The 20,929-nt window shown below is 41.3% G+C and overlaps 1 protein-coding gene across 2 annotated transcripts in view; it reads left to right on the top strand.

The window, feature by feature from the left end:
* The first annotated feature begins 213 nt into the window (after positions 1-213).
* The window catches only part of COP1 (COP1 E3 ubiquitin ligase), a 163,932-nt gene continuing 143,216 nt past the window's right edge, over positions 214-20,929 (top strand). The window contains exons 1-6 of one of the 2 annotated variants that reach the window (XM_063134089.1): positions 214-659; positions 9,685-9,744; positions 12,774-12,871; positions 14,763-14,827; positions 17,449-17,568; positions 20,672-20,740. In XM_063134089.1, coding sequence (XP_062990159.1) covers positions 283-659; positions 9,685-9,744; positions 12,774-12,871; positions 14,763-14,827; positions 17,449-17,568; positions 20,672-20,740 — 789 coding nt within the window. In that variant the 5' untranslated portion in view covers positions 214-282. Of the gene's footprint in view, positions 660-9,684; positions 9,745-12,773; positions 12,872-14,762; positions 14,840-17,448; positions 17,569-20,671; positions 20,741-20,929 lie in introns of both variants that reach the window. The other variant, XM_063134080.1, reaches the window with a different exon arrangement.

Below are 20,929 nucleotides of genomic sequence, written 5' to 3'. Positions count from 1 at the left end.
TCTCCAGCGAAGGTTGCTTTTAAATAAAGTTTCAACAAGAGGGCGGCATTTTCCCTTCTGCCCCGCCCCTTGTGTTTTCGGGAGGGAGGGGGCTGCCTAGAAGCCAATCAGATTCCGCGTGAGGGGCCCTCGGGGGCGGGGTGAGAGTGAGAGTTTTTATTCTCGTTGTTGAAGCTTTATTGTGCCCTTCCTCCCGCGGACAGTTGTCGGTGCTGAGGGGAAATGATGCGCTGACCGAGGCTGCGGGCGATTCCGCCGCAACTGAGCCAGGCCGGCCTCGGTATGTCAGGGAGCCGGCAGCCTCCGCAGCACTCTCTGGCGGGGCCGGGCGCCGTGGGGCCCCCGGGATCCTCCTCCGCCTCCTCCTCCTCCTCCGCAGTCACCACCTCGGCCTCCTCGGCCACCGCGACGGCGCCGGGCTCATCGTCGTCGTCCACCTCGGCGGGGCTGGGGGTCCCGGCGCGGCCTGTGTTGGTGGCGGTCGCCGTCTCCGGCTCTTCCAACGGCGGCCTTTCGCGGCTGGCGGGGGCGGCCCGAGCAAGTGCCGGGAGCGGCGCGACCAGCGGCGGCACAAGCGGCAGCAGGAAGCGGCAGCTGCTCACGCCGCTTTGCAATGGCCTCCTGAACTCCTACGAGGACAAAAGCAACGACTTCGTGTGGTGAGTTGCCGGCGGCGAGCGGGGAAGGGGAGGTGCCCTCCGCCCCGCCTGTCCGAGAGGCACACCGGCGTGGCCTCGCCGGTGTGGGCGCGCTTACGCGTGGAGTTAGGCGACCGCCGTGTGTGCAAAGCACACCTTGGTTAGGGTGGCCCTATGGAAAGGAGGACGGGGCTCCTGTCTCCTTAACAGTGGCATAGAAAAGGGGATTTCAGCAGGTGTCATTTGTAGGCCTGCAGCACCTGGTGAAATTCCCTCTTCATCACAACAGTTAAAGCTGCAGGAGCCCTGCCCTCTTTTAAATCTGGTCACTCTAGTATAGCTCCTGCACCTTTAACTGTGGTGATGAAAAGGGGATTTCACCAGGTTCTCCGTATATACAAATGACACCTGCTGAAATTCCCTTTTCTATGCAACTGTTAAAGATACAGGAGCCCTGTCCTCCTTTTCATAGGGTCACCCTAGACAGCAAATGGCCTGAGAAGGATACCAGAATGGGTAATATATAGGGTGACCCTATGGAAAGGAGGACAAGGGTCTCTTTAACAGTTGTACTGAAAAGGGAATTTCAGCAGGTGTCATTTGTATATATGGAGAGCCTGGTGAAATTCCCTCTTCATCACAACAGTTAAAGATGCAGGTGCCCTGCCCTCTTTTAAATCTGGTCACTCTAGTATAGCTCCTGCACTTTAACTGTTGTGATGAAGAGGGGATTTCACCAGGTTCTCCGTATATACAAATGACACCTGCTGAAATTCCCTTTTCTATGCAACTGTTAAAGATACAGGAGCCCTGTCCTTTTCATATGATCACCCTATATGATACATACCTCCATGCTCATACTACAAACTTGCCTACCATGCATCAATTGAATGTGAGCAAATAATTTGGGCTACACAGAATTTGTACAGAAGTTCCATTATCAGAAATGCTTCATAAAGGCTGTATTCAGATGGTCATAATTTAGCACACTGCTTTTTCTCTCCTTAATGAATGCAATGTGAAAGATTTCAATTATCCATGGTTTCCCATTTTTTCCCAAACTAGGAAACTATAGTTACCAGCTTTAGAACAAGCCCTGATGTTAAACCAACTTCAAACCATGATTTAAGATAATGGTTTATTCATATCACAACTTATTAAGCTGAAATATGATTGTCCTAACCAGACCAAAGAGTTCTGTGTAATTCACACAAGTTTGCATATATCTTCTGAAGTACAGCAGCCCAAAAACTTTCTATCACAAACTCATATGGCTGGCAACTATCTTTTTTATTGTACAGGATGTAGTTTTACTTTACGTTGTGTATGGTGCCTCAGTGTGCTTCACCAGTTAATACAGAATGTTTACCCTGCAGTGCTATTTCAGTAGCACCATGGATATACTCTCATCCTTGTTTTGTATTTGGGATAGTTTAAACAAATTCTAGACTTTTAATTTATGTGTAGAACAGAACAGCCTTTCAAATAAGCCAAAAACAGTTACTAGCTTATAAGCAATTTTACTCCCTTGCTGTGGTGGGGCTGGCAGAGGAGAGCTGTATTTCTAGCTGGGTGTGGATAAGTGAGGTTTTTCTCCTCTAAGGAGCCTAGTTGGTTTCTGTGTTGGGTGCAAACGAGGGACTACTAAATACAAGGCTAGAATACAGACTAATCTGCATTAGTAATTGGGGGTTTCAGAAGCCAAGAGGTTGCAATTATTTCAGAGTCATCTGAAATAGGTTTGGAGTCTTATGAATGTGGCTAGAGCATCAACATCTTTTCCGGGCTAAGATAGCCCTATACAGCATAGGACCTGGGTAACTCAAGGACTGCCCCGCCCCCCACTTTTACCTACCCATGGATTAATATTGTTATTGGAAGCCTTTCTCTTTGTGCCCTGGCATCTAAGGTTAAGTGGGTGGCATCCAGGAACGGTGCCTTTTTGGCTGTGGTGCCTCATTCGTGGAATGCTCTCCCCAGGGTGGTTTGCTTAATGTCAAGTGTTTTATGTCTTTTCATTGAGAGGCGAAGACGTTTTTATTTTCCTAGGCTTCTTTAAATGCTAGTTGAAATTGATGCTATCTGATGCTCTGTTTTTCAATTCTCTGTATTTAATTATTTTTTTATTGTGCGTTGTTTTAACTAAACTGGTTATCATCCCTTTATTATCAGTGCTGCATATTTGTACTCATTGTATTTGAAGCAGCATGCAGACCAATGGAACAGAAGGCTGAACTAAATGACAGATAGCAAATTAGAGAGCAGGCAGGAATTGCTTCCCCTGGCCCTACCTGACAGAACTGGTATTTCCAAAAGATTGGTTCTTATTTTGGAAGTAGCCTTCCCTGGGCTTATATTTGTTGGTCCAGCCTCATGGTGATCGCACACACATACTATTATGGTCAACCTGTAATAGCTTCAATTGTCTATAAAGGGGGAGGGAATTTAAAGAGCACATGGAAGCATGATTCCTGCTGCTTAGCTTCTTGTGTCCTCTCCCACCAAGCATTTTACCTCCAGCCTAGCTCACTTCACTGGGAAGCTTGCTGAGAAAAACAAAATATTTGGGATACGGTTATGAAGAATTTACTGGCATGTCTCTGGATGCCCCCACTGGTGATGGGCAAGGTCCACTTTAAAAAGTACAGGTCTGCCGTTGTCACCTCTAGTCTGGTCCTTAGGGAATTAATCTGCGGGATGAAGCACCTATCACTGAAATGACCACTGCAATCTGCATTTAAAATAATGTAATTGAAGTTGCTGTTCCTTAACACTACTTATGTGAGTGCAATCCGGATGATAAGGGAGTAGTAAAAGATGCTTCTTTTTTTTCTCTTTCAAGGTGTGTCAAGTGGATTATTATTTTATTTTGCATTAGTATTGACCAAGTTAGAAAGCGAAGCCTTTTCTTGTACACTTAGCATCGAAACCAAGCGGACTTGTAGAGGAGGTAAAGGCTGCATGTTTCTAGCCTGCAAAGCTTTTTTCTAGTCTTCTTTTTGCTAATAAGAGGGGCTGGCAAAATAGGGACAGAGTGCTCTTCTGTTCGTTCACCAGCCCCTTTTATGAGTAAAATGCAGGCAAGTCAAACTTCTTTGTGGTTTCTGTGCATCATGCATATGGGCCCTACCCTTGCATGGAGCCGCATTTTGGGAAACTTCTAAAGCTGAGGAATGCTTTTTTGACAGGAACCCCTCCCCCACCGTCTCAGTGTGCATGTCCTGACTGGTTCCTGCCCATCTCCTCAGTTTCTCTTCGACTGCCTTGCTGGACACTTTGAAGAAACTTCGCTCTGGTCAAATCGAGCTGTTTGACTATTTTGAGGAGGATGCTCACAATGTTTCCACCCTTTTTTCTTCTTAATGGCCCTGTTCAGAAGACACTTTAAACCATGTTGGTTAAGGCTTTTTTGTTAACAAAAAAGCCTTAACCGCCGTGGTTTAAGGTGTCTTCTGAACAGGGCCAATAATCTTTTTCTCTCCTGTTTGGTGGTGGTGGTGGAAATCTCACATATTAACGACGGACGCCTCCCAACTTTGGTGGGGTGCCCACTTGCAGACACAAGGGAGATGATGCACGATGGAGTGGGTACTTCATATCAATATGATAGAGAAGCTAGCAGTACAGAAAGCCTTGTTGGCTTTCCGAGACTACTTATTGAACAACAAGGTGCAGGTCTTAACAGACAACACAGCTGCAATCTGGCATCTCAATAAGCAGGGAGGGACACGTTCCTCTCGTCAAGAAAACTTGAGATCTTGACATGGTACATTCACAATGGAATCCACCTTTTGGCGTTGCACATACCAGGGGAGAACAACATCCTGGCGGATACCCTCAGCAGGAATCTATCGACACCACACAAGTGGGAAATGGACAAACAAGTCCTTCAGGAACTCTTCAAACACTGAGGCCTACCAGTGATAGATCTCTTCGCCACACCTCAGAATACAGTGTGTCACAGGTATTGCTCCAGGGGAGGGGAGGGATGATGGTCTCTCAGAGACCCCTTCCAAATTCCGTGGAAAGGGACTCTTTTCTATGTGTTCCCCCTAATTCTGCTCCAAAAGTTCAAAACAGATCAGACCAACTGCATCCTAATAACACCGTGGTGTCCAAGGCAACCATGGTTCTGCCCCTTCCTCAACTTGTTGATGGGGAACTACACTCGATTACCAGTCTCGGTGAGCTTACTGACTCGACACGGGGACTCAACACACCATCCAGAACTTGGAAACCTACAGCTCACGGCATGGAAAATTTACCTGAGCCAAAAGATTTTCCAGACGAGGTAAAACAATCCTCAAAGCTGCTCAAAAGCTGTCTACACGGAAGGCATATACAGTGAAATGGAAGAGTTTTCTTAAGTTTACTTCCGATCGCCACATAGACCCAAATGAGGAATCAGTACTTGGAATACTTTCCTTTTTGAATATGCTGTTTCAAAGGGGTCTAAAACTTGCATCTCTAAATGTGTACCTAGCTGTGATATTGGCCAATAGGCCCCCAATAATGGGCTACTCACTTCTTTCTCGTCCCATGATTCAACAGTTCTTGAAGGGAGTAAAAAATCTTGATCCACCTTTGAGGACCTTAATCCATCAGTGGAGTTTATCTGTGGTCTTAAAAGTCCTGCTTTCAAAACCCTTTGAACCACTCGCTACTACTGATTTGAGACTCCTGATGGAAATTGTCTTTCTCGTTGCGATCACCACAGCTAGAAGAGTGAGTGAATTATGTGCTCTCAGAGTGGACCTTCCTTTCCTTATTTTTCACAAAGAGAAAGCTACACTCGATCCAGACCCCTGCTTCCTACTGAAAGTGGTTTGGAGTTCCACATCATTCAGAACATTGTTCTACCCGCCTTCTTTTCGTCACCATCATTGCCACTCGAAAGGCACCCTTGACATATGGCGGGCATTGGCATTTTATAAGGATAGGACTGCCAAATTCTGAAAAATCAAGCATCTTTTTGTATGTTATGGAGGTTCTAAGAAAGGAATGCAAATCTCAACACAGACTTGCTTCATGGATTGTACTTGCCATCAAATTGGCTTATCAGCTAACTGGTCTCTAACTGACAGAACCAGTAAAAGCTCACTCGACAAGAGAGATCTCGACATCAACAGCTTTTGCCAGAGGGGTGTTGATCCTGGATATGTGCCGTGCAGCAACATGGTCAAAACCTTTAACCTTCATCAATCACTGTATACACGATACCCGAGAGAGAGTTTTGGGAGAGCAGTTTTATCTTCCATCCTTTAATTCAGCATCATACAACACCTACCCTCCACAGGTAAATCATCTTGTTAATCTCCCCTACGTGCGATGCACAGAGACCACAAAGAAGAAAGGCAGGTTGCATTCCTGTAACTGTAGTTCTTCGAGTGGTCATCTATGCATTCACGCAACACTCCCACCGTCACCTCTTTGGTGTCGATTTTATTATACTATTGGTATCGAAAGAGGCTTTATCTCCTTAGGGTCGAGGCCAGCAAGATGGTCTCAGGAACCGAGAAGATAGGTGGGAACCAGTCAGGACATGTGCATTGAGGTGGTAGGGAGGAGTTCCCATGAAAAAAGCATTCCTCAGCTTTAGAAGTTTCCTCCAAAAACATACAGCTGATATGTGTGAATGCACAGATGACTACTCAAAGAATTATAGTTACATTATTATTTATTTATATAGCACCATCAATGTGCATGGTGCTGTACAGATAACACAGTAAATAGCAAGACCCTGCCGCATAGGCTTACAATCTAATAAGTTGTAGTAAACAATAAAGAGGGAAGGAGAATGCAAACAGGCACAGGGAAGTGTAAACAGGCACCGGGTAGGGAGAAGCTAACAGTATAGAGTCAGAACAAACTCAATATTTGAAGGCTATAGGGAAAAGAAAAGTTTTTAGCTGAGATTTAAAAGCAGTGATTGAGTTTGTAGTTCTCAAGTGTTCTGGAAGAGCGTTCCAGGCGTAAGGGGCAGCAGAAGAAAAAGGACGAAGCCGAGTAAGGGAAGTGGAGGTCCTAGGGCAGGCGAGAAGCATGGCATCAGAGGAGCGGAGAGCACAAAACCTGTCTTTTTGTAGTCTAGTAACATTTGGGGGAATAATTCAAGCCTGACACTATCTCATAGTTGACATCTGGTCAAAAGTCCTTTATTATGTTTGTGGTGTCCTAATTAGGAATCAGCTACATTGCTGAAGTTAAGCAGTTTGGGGAAGTGGTCAGTGTCTTGACGGGAGATTGCCTTGGAACCTTGAATTCTGTGATGGAAAATGCTGGGATTTAAATGAACTAAACAATAATGCTTCTACCCCTGTATAATCCCAACAGTTGGCTTCATTTTTGCAAACATGTAGCTGCTGTTAAGAATTTAAGGACTGAGGTGTAAGAGTTTGTCAGTCATTCACAGGACTTGTTCACAGGTTGTTTTATTTCTCTCCACCCTTCTCCCAGTGTTGATTTTTGATGGTCATCTGCTTCGTTTGTTAAAGCACAAAACCATCTCCATAAAGCGATAGGCTAAATTCTCTAGAATGTACTTAAATTCTGATTCTCTCAATGGTGTAGCCAACCTGATATTTTGGACTACAATTCTCATAAAACCAAGGCAGCATGGGCGGTGGTTAGAGATTATGGCAATTTTGGTCCCATCTGGAGGATGCCAGGTTGCCTCACCCTACTCTAAAGACTACTTTTGCTGATGCCGTCAAGTGTATCCGTTTCTACATTCAGTAGAAAAAAAATAATTTCTGTTTTAAATCAGTCACTGTATTTTAAATCTTTGCATTGCTGCTAAGTTTTGTTTGGGTTTTAATTTTAGACTAGTTTTAAATTTTAAATATTGTGTCTTCTGTTGCAATTTATGGTGAACCATCCAAAGAATTTCGGTTATTGGGCAGTATTGAAATGTAATATTATTTATTTATTTAAAACATTTGTATCCTGCCCTATATCATTAAGATCTCAGGGGGGCATACAGATAAAAGCATACAGTATAAAACAATAAATAGTATGGAGCCAGCACCATTCTGTGAAGAATTTCTCAAGCATTTGCCTTGTGGTTGCTGGAAGTATATTTGCTAATATGAAAATGTCAGAGAAATCTCCCAAATAAAGGGAAATTCTCACCATAAAATGTCCCTAATATTTTGGCTTTTATTTCCTTTCTCAAAATATCATTGACCTGTTTCACACAATCATCACAGCCCACCATGACTTATTTAAACTATGGTGGGAGGTGGCCCCTGCGGGTGCCAAATTTCTGGTTGAAACCCTCCATAGCTGCTTTTGTCATCTGAGCCCTGTGAGGGTGGTTAACAAACTACCCTAGAACAGGCCATAGATTCTACCCTTACCCAGTGAGGGCAATTGGGAGAATGAGGCAGCATGTACAAAGGTGGTTAACAAACCATTATGGCTTATTAACCACCCTCATGTTGTGCAAACTGGGCCATTGGGTGGGTTTGCATGATTGGGGAGGGAAAGTAAGGCACTGTTGCTTATTTTTCTGCCCCGCATGTGTTGGTTGCATGCTGTTTAATTACCATAATTAGCCTTGCCAGGCATGGCTTGTCGTGTCATCCAAAACTGGCGAGGGTCTAGAGATGATTTACGAAGCACCCCACAACCCTCACCACCCACCCTCTGTGGGTTTGGATGTCACAACAAGCTGCGTCCAGCAAAGGTAATTATGGTAATTAGGTGGGATTTGATTTGCATGTGCAGGGTGGAAAAATAAGCCATGGTACCTTATTTTCCTCCCTGCTTGTGTGAATCTAATCATTGTGATGTTCCCAGATATTTTGGAGAATCCTTCCTTGATTCTTGGATATTGGGTTTACTGAGCAAAGTAAGGGTTTACTAAGAAAAGTAAATGCAAGCAGATATTGATGCAAAAAAGTGAGAATATAACTAAAAACATTAAGACCAACAATAAAAATAATCTTACGTCAGAAGCAGTAAACACACTAGGGAGGTGGTTGGACCATTGGAGAAGAAGGACATTAAAAGGTGTGCTAAAAGAGGGAAAGGAGATGGCAGGGAAACTGAACGAATTCTTTGTGAATGTCTTCACCCCAGAAGCAGTATGACAGGTACCTGTGCATCATCTAACTTTTTTTCAGGAAGGGACTCTGAAGAAATGAGGCGACTAGTAGTAACAGATGAAACTCTAGGCCCTTCCTCCCCAACCTTCTGCGTTCCAGACATTTTGGACTTCAACGCCCTTCAGCCCTAGGCAATGCAGCCAGTGGTCAGGAATCCTGAGAGTTGTACTCAAAAACATCTGGAAGGCACCAGATTGGCGAAGGTTGACCTATTGTATCCCACAAAGATCTGGTTTGGGCTAGTACTAATTTATTCATAAATGATCTAGAGATAGGAGTAAAGAGTAAGTAGCTAAATTTGGAGATGAGACCAAATACCCAGAATAGTAAAATCCCAGACAGAGCTTCAAGAGGGTCTTTACCCAAACTAGTTGTGATGTCGGAAGAGGTAGCCCTGGGGCAGCAGTGCCTGCCTGCTGTCTGCTGTGGAGGCATGCAATAGTATTTGAGCTAGGCTGTATTATTAGTATTGACTGGGAGTGGTAGTGTTATATTCCAGTTCTAGAGCACCTGCTTGAAGGCTGGGAAGTTAATTGTGGAGGCAGAGTGAATTTGGAAGCAATGAAAAGATGATTTGTCAACTCTATCACAATCCTGGAGGAAACGTCTCTTCTATTTATGTCACTTCAGCTATCTTTTTGTTGTTCATTGCATCATATCTTTTACTTCCCAGAATATGTAAGCAGAATAATTTAGGTGGAACTATTGTATGTGAGGCTTTGCACATTTGTTGGGAACATTTTTTAAGATTTCAGGCCGATATTAAACAATTCTAAACTGTTGCATGTGAAGTTGCTTGAATCTATTGATTGGTCTCCGTGTAGTTACTAATTGTAACAAATTAATAGAAACTGGCAGTGCCTGGTGGCATTTAACATGCTTTGATTGTTTTGAATTTATTTAATACAATTCTTACATGCTTTTTTCCCCCTTTCCAGCCCCATCTGCTTTGATATGATTGAAGAAGCTTACATGACAAAATGTGGGCACAGCTTCTGGTAAGGCTTGTTGATAAAATTGCATAGCATGAAAGACATATTTATACAGTTAAAAGTCATGAGCTAAGGTTGGATTCTTAGATAACACTCAGTGGATGTGGTGGTTTTTGCACAAATGGCATTGAATGACATATTCTGAATTAACATTTTTATGGGTGCATCCTTTGGATAACTTTAAGATTTATGTTGATCCTAATCATTATGGTGGAATCAAATCTTGCTGCATCATCATAGTTTTAATTTCCTACACAGAAGTTACCCAACCTTGTGTCTGAGATAATTATCATGCAAATACTTAGCATCACTTACCCTCAGGATGAAATGGACACCACTTAGTAATCCCTAATTATTTAGGACCTCTCATCACCTTCAGGTGCAATATTAACATTTTGAATTGATAAACAAATCTGGGATTGAGGCATAATAAGGCATTACATCAGTGTTGAAAGGCATGATAATACCCTTCTACAAAAACTGGTTGATGGGATCACATTCATTGTATCTTTCATCCCGAAATAGGTTATGCATTAAATAATTTTATTCATCTTCCTTTAATGATCTCTGCACACTTGATTGAAAGACTGGGGAGGTGCTTGCTTGTTCTGTCTGCATTTGCATGCACAGCCACTACCACTTCATTTGTTGTGATTTTGAGGCAGTGTTCACTCCCCAAATACTCTTTGTTATAATAGGTAGTATTTTAGGGGAAACTACATGTTTATCAACATTGTGGAGTGGCCTGAGATTGAAGTGGAGCCTAGTTTATCAATCTCTTTTGTACCTGGGATAACTTATATTCTTATGAAAGTCTCATTATTTTGAAATTGTTAAGATTGCTCTATTTAATCCTTCCTCACCTGAGCTCTTAAAATTCAGGAAAAGAGAGATGTAGTAGATTTGCATAACATATTCTAGCTTTCACCAACTTGGTACCCTCTAGATGTTTTGGAAGTCTGATCCCAGCATTCCTGACCATTACAATTGGTTGCTGGGGATTATGGGAACTGAAGTCCAAAACATCTAAAGGGCACCAGATTGGGGAAGGCTGACATATCCTAACAATTTTTTTTCTTAATTCAAGGCTGAAAAATTTCCAGGTGCTTAAAATTTTTATGCTGGTGTCTAAGCATTTAAAAAATTTCTTGCAGTGCCTTGGTGTCTTCCTCGATAGACAGATCTGAGGCTATGCTAGTGATGGCACATTTGTGCTCCTCCCTTGATATTGATTTTATTTATTATTTATTTAGTACATTTCTATACCGCCCAATAGCCGGAGCTCTCTTATTTTATGCCTGTGAATCATGTTGACAGGTAGTGGAAGAGAGGAAATTCTGGAAAATGCCACTTTTATCTCACTGAACCTCTGTCCACCTCTGGATTGCATACAGTTGTGTCCCATCCACTAACAGAAAGCTTTTTGATCTAGTGGAGACCACCATGAGCAAAAAAAAAAAAAAAAAAAAAAAGTGTGTGTGTTGGGGGGAGATGTAATTTTTGCTGAGTCTTACTTTCTTTTGCAGCCACTGCATCCCACTAAATCTACTCCAAAGGGTTGGAGGGGACTCTTTGGAACAGAATGTGAGATAGCACAAGGGCTGCGGAAGAAAAGGGAACTTGCAAAAATAACCCTCCCACCCTTCTGCTCACAGAAAACTTAGCTGGATCAAAGAGCCTTCCATCAGTGGAGATTCACAATTGGATTCAACCCACTGGACTGGTTTTCATATAACACTAATCCATGGTTTATTTAACCCTGATTATCTCATAGTTTGTTGTCCTGCCCAGCTTGTGTTTTTTTTTTTAATCACCCTTGCCCGCTGCCTCTGTAGCTTGGCAAAACAAACCATGAACAACCTACAGTTCTGGGTTCACATGTAACAACAACCCATAGGCTGTGTTCACACAAAATGACAAGCTACAGTGTGGGTTGAATTTTGGGTTGTTGTGTTGTATGAACCAAGCCATCCCAACAAACCATGTTTTGTTAATCATGAAGAACCCACAAAGATAATTCATAGTTTGCTTTTGGGTTGTGAATTGTGGCTTGTTCGTGTTTAACAAACTATGGTTTATTAGCACAGCTGTGTTCATACAACACAACAAGCCACAATTCATGGTTCAAGAACAACCCACACTCAGCCCATACTCAGCCTGTATTCTGGTTTGTTGTATTGTGTGAACCAGGTCATAGTTAAACAACCCAGAGTTCACAGCCTAACAACAATCATAGGTTCTCTTTCTGGGTTATTTGGGCTAAAACCATGGTTTAGCATTGCTTGCCAACCAGGTCACTGTCTGTTTCTATGCATCAGAAGTAGATAGTAAAGGGCATATTCTGAACAGGAATTCTAATCCAAGTGATGTTCTGTGAGGTTTATTTTGTGCATATGAGGCCTAAGAGTGGAACAGAATGGGCAGTGAGATGACATATAAAGAGAATTTGGTGGCCTTTCTCCATCACTTGCCAAATACTTCAAATTCACAAGCACTACTATTTCATTCTCAGAATCTAGTAATGCTTTTCAAAGTGCCAGCCCGTCACAGAGTTTTTTTTTTAATTCCTGGGTGTCATCAAAATTTTGGCTGCCTAGAGATTTTCCTTTCTTCTGCATTTTTGTAAAAAAAATAATACAAAATGAATCTATATTACAGTCAATACATAATATTAAGAAATGTTAAGTCTGAGAAACCAACTTTGTCCTAAAGCAGCTACAAAAGCAAGAATTCTGTATATTGTGCCTGTCCGCATCAAATACTGAATAATCCCTCTCATTTGATAAGTGGTGTTGCCTTAATTTTGGGGACCAGAACATAAAGGTGAGATTTGTTTATTGGCTTGAAATTCTGATCTACCTTTTATATCAGGCCTTCTGTGCTACAGCTCCACTTCCTGATGATATAGTTGAAACAAATGAATAATAGCATGTGATACATCTTATCCAATAGCTCATCTTCTGAATAATAGTGTAGAGAGCTTTTATTATATTTTGTTTCTCATAGCTCTGCTGTGTTTGTTTTTCCTTGAACAGCTATAAATGTATTCATCAAAGCTTGGAGGACAACAACAGATGTCCCAAATGTAATTATGTTGTGGATAACATTGACCATCTCTACCCCAACTTTTTAGGTAAGTCTTAGTGTTTGTTTGAAATTATATTTGTGTTTGAAATTATATTTCAACTACATTTTCAGTAAGAAGGTAGAATGTTTACCTCCTTATTTTGCTATGCATATCTTTGCTGTCTTCACAACTTGCTTCATGGAGTGCAATCTATAGAAGGTTGTGTCTGAAGGCATATTCTAGTTTAACCACTTCATGGAGAGTAACTTTGTGGAATTGTGTTTAGGGATGCAGTTATAGGATTGATGAGGGCCAACAAATTGAAGATGAATCCTGACGAAACAGAGATTCTATCAGTGGGTGGTTCCCAGATTTGGGAATTGGGTTACTCACTTGTTCTGGATTGGGCTGCGCTCCCTCTGAAGGAACAGGTACATAATATGGGGGTGTTCCTGGATCCATCTTTGTCCCTAGAGACCCAGGTGACTCAAGAGCGCCTATTATTGGTTTCAGCTGGTGAGCCAACTACTGTTCCTGGATAGGGATAGTCTGGCCACTGTGATCCATTACTGCTAACGCTCTATGTGGGGTTGCCCCATGCACCTATTTTGGAAACTGCAGCTTGTGTAGAATGCAGCAGCTAGGATGTCTGAAGCATGTAGATTCTACATGCATTACACCTGTAATAAAAGAACTGCACTGGTTGCCTATTAGCTACCAAGCCTTGTTCAGGATTTTGTTGTTGACATATAAAGCCTTAATAAACTCATGACTGGGCTATTTAGCTGACAGTCTTCCCTTATATCCAGTCAAGCCCTGAAATCTTCTGAGAGGCCTTACTAGTTCTTCTGCAGCCATTGGAACATCACCAGAGAGGGTCTTCTCAGTGGTGCAACCCACCCTTTGGAATACTCCCCCATGTGTGACTCAAGAGGCAGAAATGGTGATAAGATTTAAATGTCTCTTGAAAATACACCTATTCACCCAGGCTTCCCTTGATCTGTGAGGGACTATTACCACCCCGTTTGATGTAACGATAATGTAATATTTGTAAACGTTCTTAATTTTTGAAATTATTTGTTATTTTTATCTTGTTTCTATATTATGTTGCATTTTAATGTGACTCTCTTAGAGATTTTATTATATTAAGAGGAATAAAAGTATGATAAATTAATAAATAAAATGTACACAACCCTTATTGAGTTTTATTTTCTTCTTCCACCTTTGCATTATACTCTACATTAGATGGACTAGTATTCTATTTTGAGATCATATAATTTCTATATTCTGTGCAACTTGTAGCAAGCACCTTTGACTTTAAACTATTTAAGTGTCTCATCATTCACATTTAATGCTAAACCATGGCTCAGTGTTACGTGTATGAAGCTCTGTGAGCCCATAAAGCCTTGGACTCGTTTGTCACTACCCCCTCCAATCTTCCTTCCATAAGGTTAAGAGTAATGAACTACGATTCAGTGTCACTTTCCCCTATTTCTGGCTTGTCTTTTTTACAGCAGACACACTGAGCTGACATTTTCATCGAACTGTCCACTACAACTCCAAAATCCCTCTCTTGGTCAGTCACAGCTAGCTCAGATCCCATCAGTGTGTACTTGAAGTTAGGTTTTTTTATATACTTGTTAACATTGAACTGTAGTTACTATTTTGATGCCCACTCACCCAGTGTGGAGACATCCTTTGGGATCTCTTTGCAATCCCTTTTAGTATTAAATAATTTAAATAATTTGGTGTCGGCAAACTTGGCCAACTCACTGCTCTCACTACTACAGATGCTTCAATGTGTATTCTATAATGTTTCTCTATTAGCAAAAGTTACAAAACTTTATTGGGAAAACAGTGAAGGCTGGAGATGTTGTTTGATAGGACTGATTTCCTAGTAAGCATGTGTCCAGACATTGTGCATATATCCCTGTGAACTTTGTTTCCTTTTCTTTAGTGAATGAGCTCATCCTTAAACAGAAACAAAGATTTGAGGAAAAGAGATTCAAACTGGACCATTCAGTGAGTAGCACCGTATGTCCAAATCTTCTTACTCTCATTTTATTTCTGGTCATAAGTTGCAGTTGTAGTGTGTTGTTGTTGTTGTTGTTGATGAAGACAACAATCAATGCTGTCCTTATGGGGTTGGGGTTACATGTTATTCCAAGCATCTAAGCATTTGAGGAAGTCTGGTCCTTTCAGAAACTGTTCAATCAGTCTGCATCAGTAAGATGTCATTTAGACTTAAGAACATAAGAAGCGCCCTGATGCTGGATCAGGCCAAGGGTCCATCTAGTCCAGCACTCTGTTCACACAGTGGCCAACCAGCCATTGGCCAGGGATGAACAAGCAAGACATGGTGCAACAGCACCCTCCCACCCATGTTCCCCAGCAACTGGTGCACACAAGCTTATTTGCAGACTTCTGGCTGTAAATTATATTATTTATTTACTTACTGTATTTTTATCCCACTTTTCAGGCAATTATTGTCTCTCAAAGACAATAAAAAAGAGAAATCAGCCCTGCCATCAGGCATACAAACTAAAATTACAAGACACAGACCTGATTCGCATGTAACAAGAAGCCTCATGGGTGAATTTCCCCGCGGGGCTTCTCACTGTGGCAGCGGCTGCCATTTTGAATATTCAAGCTGCGGCAGGGGCACGCCATAGCTTGTTAAGTGTGAACCTGGTGAGGATGGGTTGTTGGGGAGGTTGACAACCCCAACAACCCACCCTCAGCAGGTTTGCATGTAACAAGCTATGATGTGCCCTCACCATGCCCTGAATATTTAAAATGGCAACCACCACTGCAGTGAGAACCCCTACAGGAAAATTCACCAATGATAGCTTCTCATTACATATGTGCAAACCAAGCCACGGAGTGGAGGGGGAGAAACTTGATCATGAACTTATGAATGTGGATTCAAAAGTAATCTTTATTTTTTTGTTACATCACCAGGTATGGCAGAAGCAGCAGAACCAGTGGTAGCCAGAGTGTGTTACATTTAGTCAAGAATATCAAAGACTTGCTGATATTAGGGGGGCTGAACTATTTGGTCAAGTTTAATTGGTTTGGGGAATTAACTTAGAAAGACTGTAAGCACAAGGGAGGTAATGAAGTTGTACCTTAATTAGGTTCCAAGTCTGAAACCGTTGTGGATACGTGTTGCATTCCTCATTAAAGGGCCTCAAATTGTTCTTTTATCCAGAACGTTTCAGCTATAATTAGTATAAATAATCCCTCTATTACAGGGGTGCAAAACCTCAGGCCTGGGGACCAAATCTGTGTCCCCTAGATGGCCATGCCTCCATGCCCTGGCTCTACCCCCTTTCCTGTGGTGGTGACCCAGCTTTTGTGCAGTTTTCCCCTATTCAGAAGGTTGAAATGCCTCTCCTAAGGCATAGTTACTGGCAGAAAGGGGTTTAAGCTACAGCATGTTGGTATTTTGATGAGTCTTAAATGCTTTTGGTGGTTTAGAATGCCTTTGGCCAATTTTGTCTGGCCTGTCATCTACAACCATTCGCGTACAGGGATAGGCTGGCCACAGTAGTTGATGCACTGGTCACTTCCCATCTAAATTACTGCAATATACTCTATATGGGGCTGCCCTTGAGGACCACATGGAAGTAAAGAAAACATTGGCTAGATTGCTGCTAGAAACAGCATCTCAAATCTATAAAAGTCCTATATGGTTCGGGTCCAGGTTATTTGAAAGAATGTATCCTCCCTTATGAGCCTGCCCGTGCATTGAGATCTTCTGGAGAGGCCCTTCTTTCAGTCCCACCTTCTTCACAGGCACGCTTGGTGGGAACATGGGAGAGGGCCTTCTCGGTGGCTGCTCCGGTGCTCTGGAACTCTCTTCCCGGGGAAGCTAGGCTGGCTCCCTCCTTGATGGGCTTTCGGAAGCAGGCTAAAACGTTTTTGTTCCAGCAGGCCTTTGGAGAATAGTCTGGCCCTCCATCTATGTTAATGTCTTATAATTTTGTTGTGTATTTTAATTGTTTATGGTTTTGTTTCTCCCCCACATGTATATTTTAAACTTTGTAAGGCCGCCTTGAGGCCCAGCATTGGGCAAAAGGCTGGATACAAATAAATATAATAATAATAAATAATAATAATAATAAATAATAATAGGAACTGCATTGGCTGCCAATACACTTCCAGTCCATGTTCAATGTGTTAGTGATAACATTTAAAGCCCTAAATGGGTTGGGACCTTGATCTGTATGCTGCCCTGAGATCTTATTGATATAGGGCAGGATATAAATGTTTTAAATAAATAAATAAATAAATATTTCCTGATTATGGAATGCCCTCCCCTTAAAGGCCCAGGTGGCAGCAATGTTAGTCTTTTTCCAGTACCAAGTTAAGACTTAGCTATTTATGCAAGCCTTTAGGTCTCTGTAGCTCAGTTTGAATTATTTGCTCAGATTATTGCTGCTAATTTTAAATTGATGATGATTGTAATAGACTGTGAATTGCTGTTGTTTTTATGGCTTTATGCTACATTGTTTTATTGATCGATTTTATCCCTCCCTGAAAACTATTGATGTGGGGCGGGTTAGAAATATTTTAATTAATCAGGCTTGGTTAACTTCTCTGAAAATGACTTGATGATTTGTTTCCCCCCCCCCTCTTAGAATGGCCATAGGTGGCAGATATTTCAAGATTTGCTGGGAACAGATCAAGATAACCTTGATTTGGCCAATGTTAACTTAATGTTGGAACTGCTGGTCCAAAAGAAAAAACAGCTGGAGGCAGTAAGTTTTTTCCCTTCTTAATAAATATGTTAAGAGACATTCTCTTTTGCTCAGGGAAATCCTAATAGAAAGCTGACTTCCTAACTCTTGCCTAGCATTGTTATGATGGATACCTTGATGCTATAACGGTACAAGCTTGTAAATAACTACTCAGTGGTAACCTGTGTTAAGTGATTTTCCTTTCTCGACTATCAGATATGACGCTTCTGACCCAAGTTTAGAACTGAAACAGTCTTGGTTGCTTTGCTTAATGACTTGCTGTGTGTGAGAGAAAGGAATTCAACCCCGTTAAATCTCCCAGACTTCTTAGTGGCTTTTGATATTGACAACCATGGTGGTATCTGGGACTACTTGCAATTGGGGACACACAAGGAATCAGTCCATTCATCTGGTGCTCTTTGTGTACTTCCAATGTCAACTGAAGACACTGTTGTTCTCCCAGAGATTTGTGGGGTTTAATTTTACTTCAAACAGCAGCAAACTGGTTTTTGCTTTTTAGTTTAGGTTATTTTTATTCTAAATTTTAATTAAATTTTGAGAAAGTGTTTTGTTATTTGGTACTTGCTGGTTTGTTTTTTAAAATTCATGTGAGTTGTCTCAAATTTATACCTGAGAGGATGGATGCAAGTGTTTTAATAAAATTAAGATTTTGTACATTAGAATCTCCCCCCCTACACACACACACATTTAGACCATTTGATATTATGCAAATAGATAACATGGTCTTATGTGGGCACACAAACTTGTAAAAATACTTGGAGACTAGTAACTTTTATGTGGGGTTTTACTTGTAAGAATTTCATATTGTAGTGCAAATCCTGTGTCACCATAGGGGTTAGTAGTCTGACAATGAATGAATAAAAATAAGTTTGCCCATTTCCCTTGCGACTAGAACAACTTTACACTTTTAAAATAAATGTAATACAAAAAAACTGACAAAGGTGAAAACAAAAAGATGTTCTTTTTTAAAAGATCATTTACCATTTCTTGAAGTTTGAAGTTGAAAACACGTGATGTAAGATTTCTCTCTCTTCTTCTTCTGGTGTCCTTTCAGCTTTTGCTGCTCAGCTTTACCTCCTCCTCCTCCTATCACCAACTGATTTTTCTTCAGCCCTTTCCCCAACGTTCTGTGCCTGTCCTTTCATTAGCCCAACACTCTAAGAGCTCACAGGAATAAGCATTATTACACACACACACACACACACACACACACACACACTATGTATTGTATTTTGTAATTGTGTTTTTAGACTGTTGGTTATTATGCTTTTCATGGTTTTAATTTTTGTGACCCACCCAGAGAGCTTCGGCTATTGGGTAGTATAAAAATGAAATAAATAAATACATACATACATACAAAGTGTGGGGGCAAATGCATTAACCTCTCCTTTGCCTCATCCCTCTTCCTTGCCTAGCTTTCCAAAGCTTGAACTTTTATCTTTTTTGAAGTTCCAAAATTTTCTGCACGTTTGCGCTGCTCAAGCTTCAGCTCAGAACAAAAATGAGCAAAACTGGTTTGGTAGATCTCAAATAATAAGCCTTACACTACCGTATTCCTATATAAGATGATGCTGTAAAGCAGGCCCACACAGCCTGTGACCCACCAAGCCAAACACAGCCCACCTGTTTATGCTGGTTGCCTAGGGCTGTAGTTATGTAATGTGGTAGGTCAGGATGCATAATTGCTGAGCTGTAGTCAGCTTGTTAAATGTAATGCTGCACTGAAGGTTCATGATGATCAGGTTTTGATTTGAAAACTGCCATTGCAACGTGTGTAAAAACGTCCTTGAAATCTCTTTCCACTGTTACAAGGTTCCCCCCTTACACAGCCATTGTTTCTTCCTTCTACTCCTCCTTAGGCATCACTTTTTTGTTGTCTGAAAGAAATTGCTTGCACTCTTTTTTTGAGCTGGTGCACATGTGAATGCATCTTAAAAATCTTAAAACCCTTGCTGTACATTGATATGCAAGGGTTTAAAAACTATTAAGATTTTTAAAAAGCACCTTGCTATATGCTAATATGCCTGAAAATATATTTTATTCAGCGTATTCTGCCTTTCTTCAGTAGAATGGTGGCATACAGAGGGTTACCAGTAGATTTCCTATCCAGGCATTGATGAGACTCAAATCTGCTTAGCTTTAGCAAGCATTGTTTCGTCACGTGCCTTCTAAACATAGCCCTGTCCCATGTTACTAATTTGTATAAACACCTAAATTAAAATAATAACCTGGAGATCCCCTAGCAAACACTTTTCTTCTTTTCAAGTACACATTGTAAATAGTGGTTGGTTTTCCAGGTGTGAAAGTATTCATTCTGCTTCCCTGCCTTGGTTTGGCTGTTGCTTGCCTAACCAGTAGTAGATGGAAACCTGACTGTTTAAGTTTCATGTTGTGCTTTTGAACTGTACCACCTTTCTTCTTACTTTATTCTTCAGACAAAGAAGATGGAACAATGTGTTCTTTGTCCTAATTAGTTTATCAGTGCTTCAGAGAAAGGTTGTTCATGGATTGTACCCATCTGTTTACAGCCTCCACTTGCACTTATTCTGTGTTATTCCTCAGGATTGTTTGGGTTATTGTAGTATTATCTCAACAAATGTAATTCTTAGGAGTGAGGGAAGGGTTGACATAATAGATATTGCGGCTGGTGCACATACAGTATAGAACCAGCCTTGAGAGTATGCACCCACTTGCAAGAGTTTCTCTACTCCTATGAGGGAGCAAATTCTCCCCAGTGAAGCTTTTCCTGTAATTTAAAGTGAACTTCACATCATGGGTAAAAGGAAGAGTATGTATGCCCAAGAGGCAGGCTCCCAGTTTGCTCACTACAGTTAGCAGGGACCCATTGTTACATCTGTACTGTTCCCATAAGGCACTGTTCAACGGTGGCGCAACGTGCTGTGGTTTTACAGCATGTACATACCAGTGTTCATCTCTTGTACAGACTATTTGAGAGTGCATGAATATCTACAGTATAGCTAGAGTCGTTTACTGCACCAGTTTTTTATATGCATCTTTTAAATAAAGAAAACGTTTCTATAGTGCTGAGCTGTTCTATTTTTTGTACACAATCTCATTTTTATCTCTAAACTTTCTGTTATAGGAATCCCATGCTGCCCAGCTACAGATTTTGATGGAATTCCTGAAGGTTGCCAGAAGAAATAAAAGAGAGGTAATGTAACGTACTTTGATTTACTACTATGAAACCTTCTTTCCATTACATTATTTTTTTTAATAATTCAGGTTGGCATCAAATGGTTCTTAAAGACGTGTAGGTGGGTGGGAATCTTGCTCAAAAGAATATTTGAAACATGTGGATTTTATTATGCTATGTATGATAGATTTTGTTTTGTTTTTTGTG

Source organism: Elgaria multicarinata, chromosome 1 (assembly GCF_023053635.1).
Source record: "Elgaria multicarinata webbii isolate HBS135686 ecotype San Diego chromosome 1, rElgMul1.1.pri, whole genome shotgun sequence".
Classification (NCBI taxonomy): domain Eukaryota; kingdom Metazoa; phylum Chordata; class Lepidosauria; order Squamata; family Anguidae; genus Elgaria; species Elgaria multicarinata.
The sequence above is the reverse complement of the archived record's forward strand: the minus strand, read 5'-3'. Positions and strand labels throughout refer to the sequence as shown.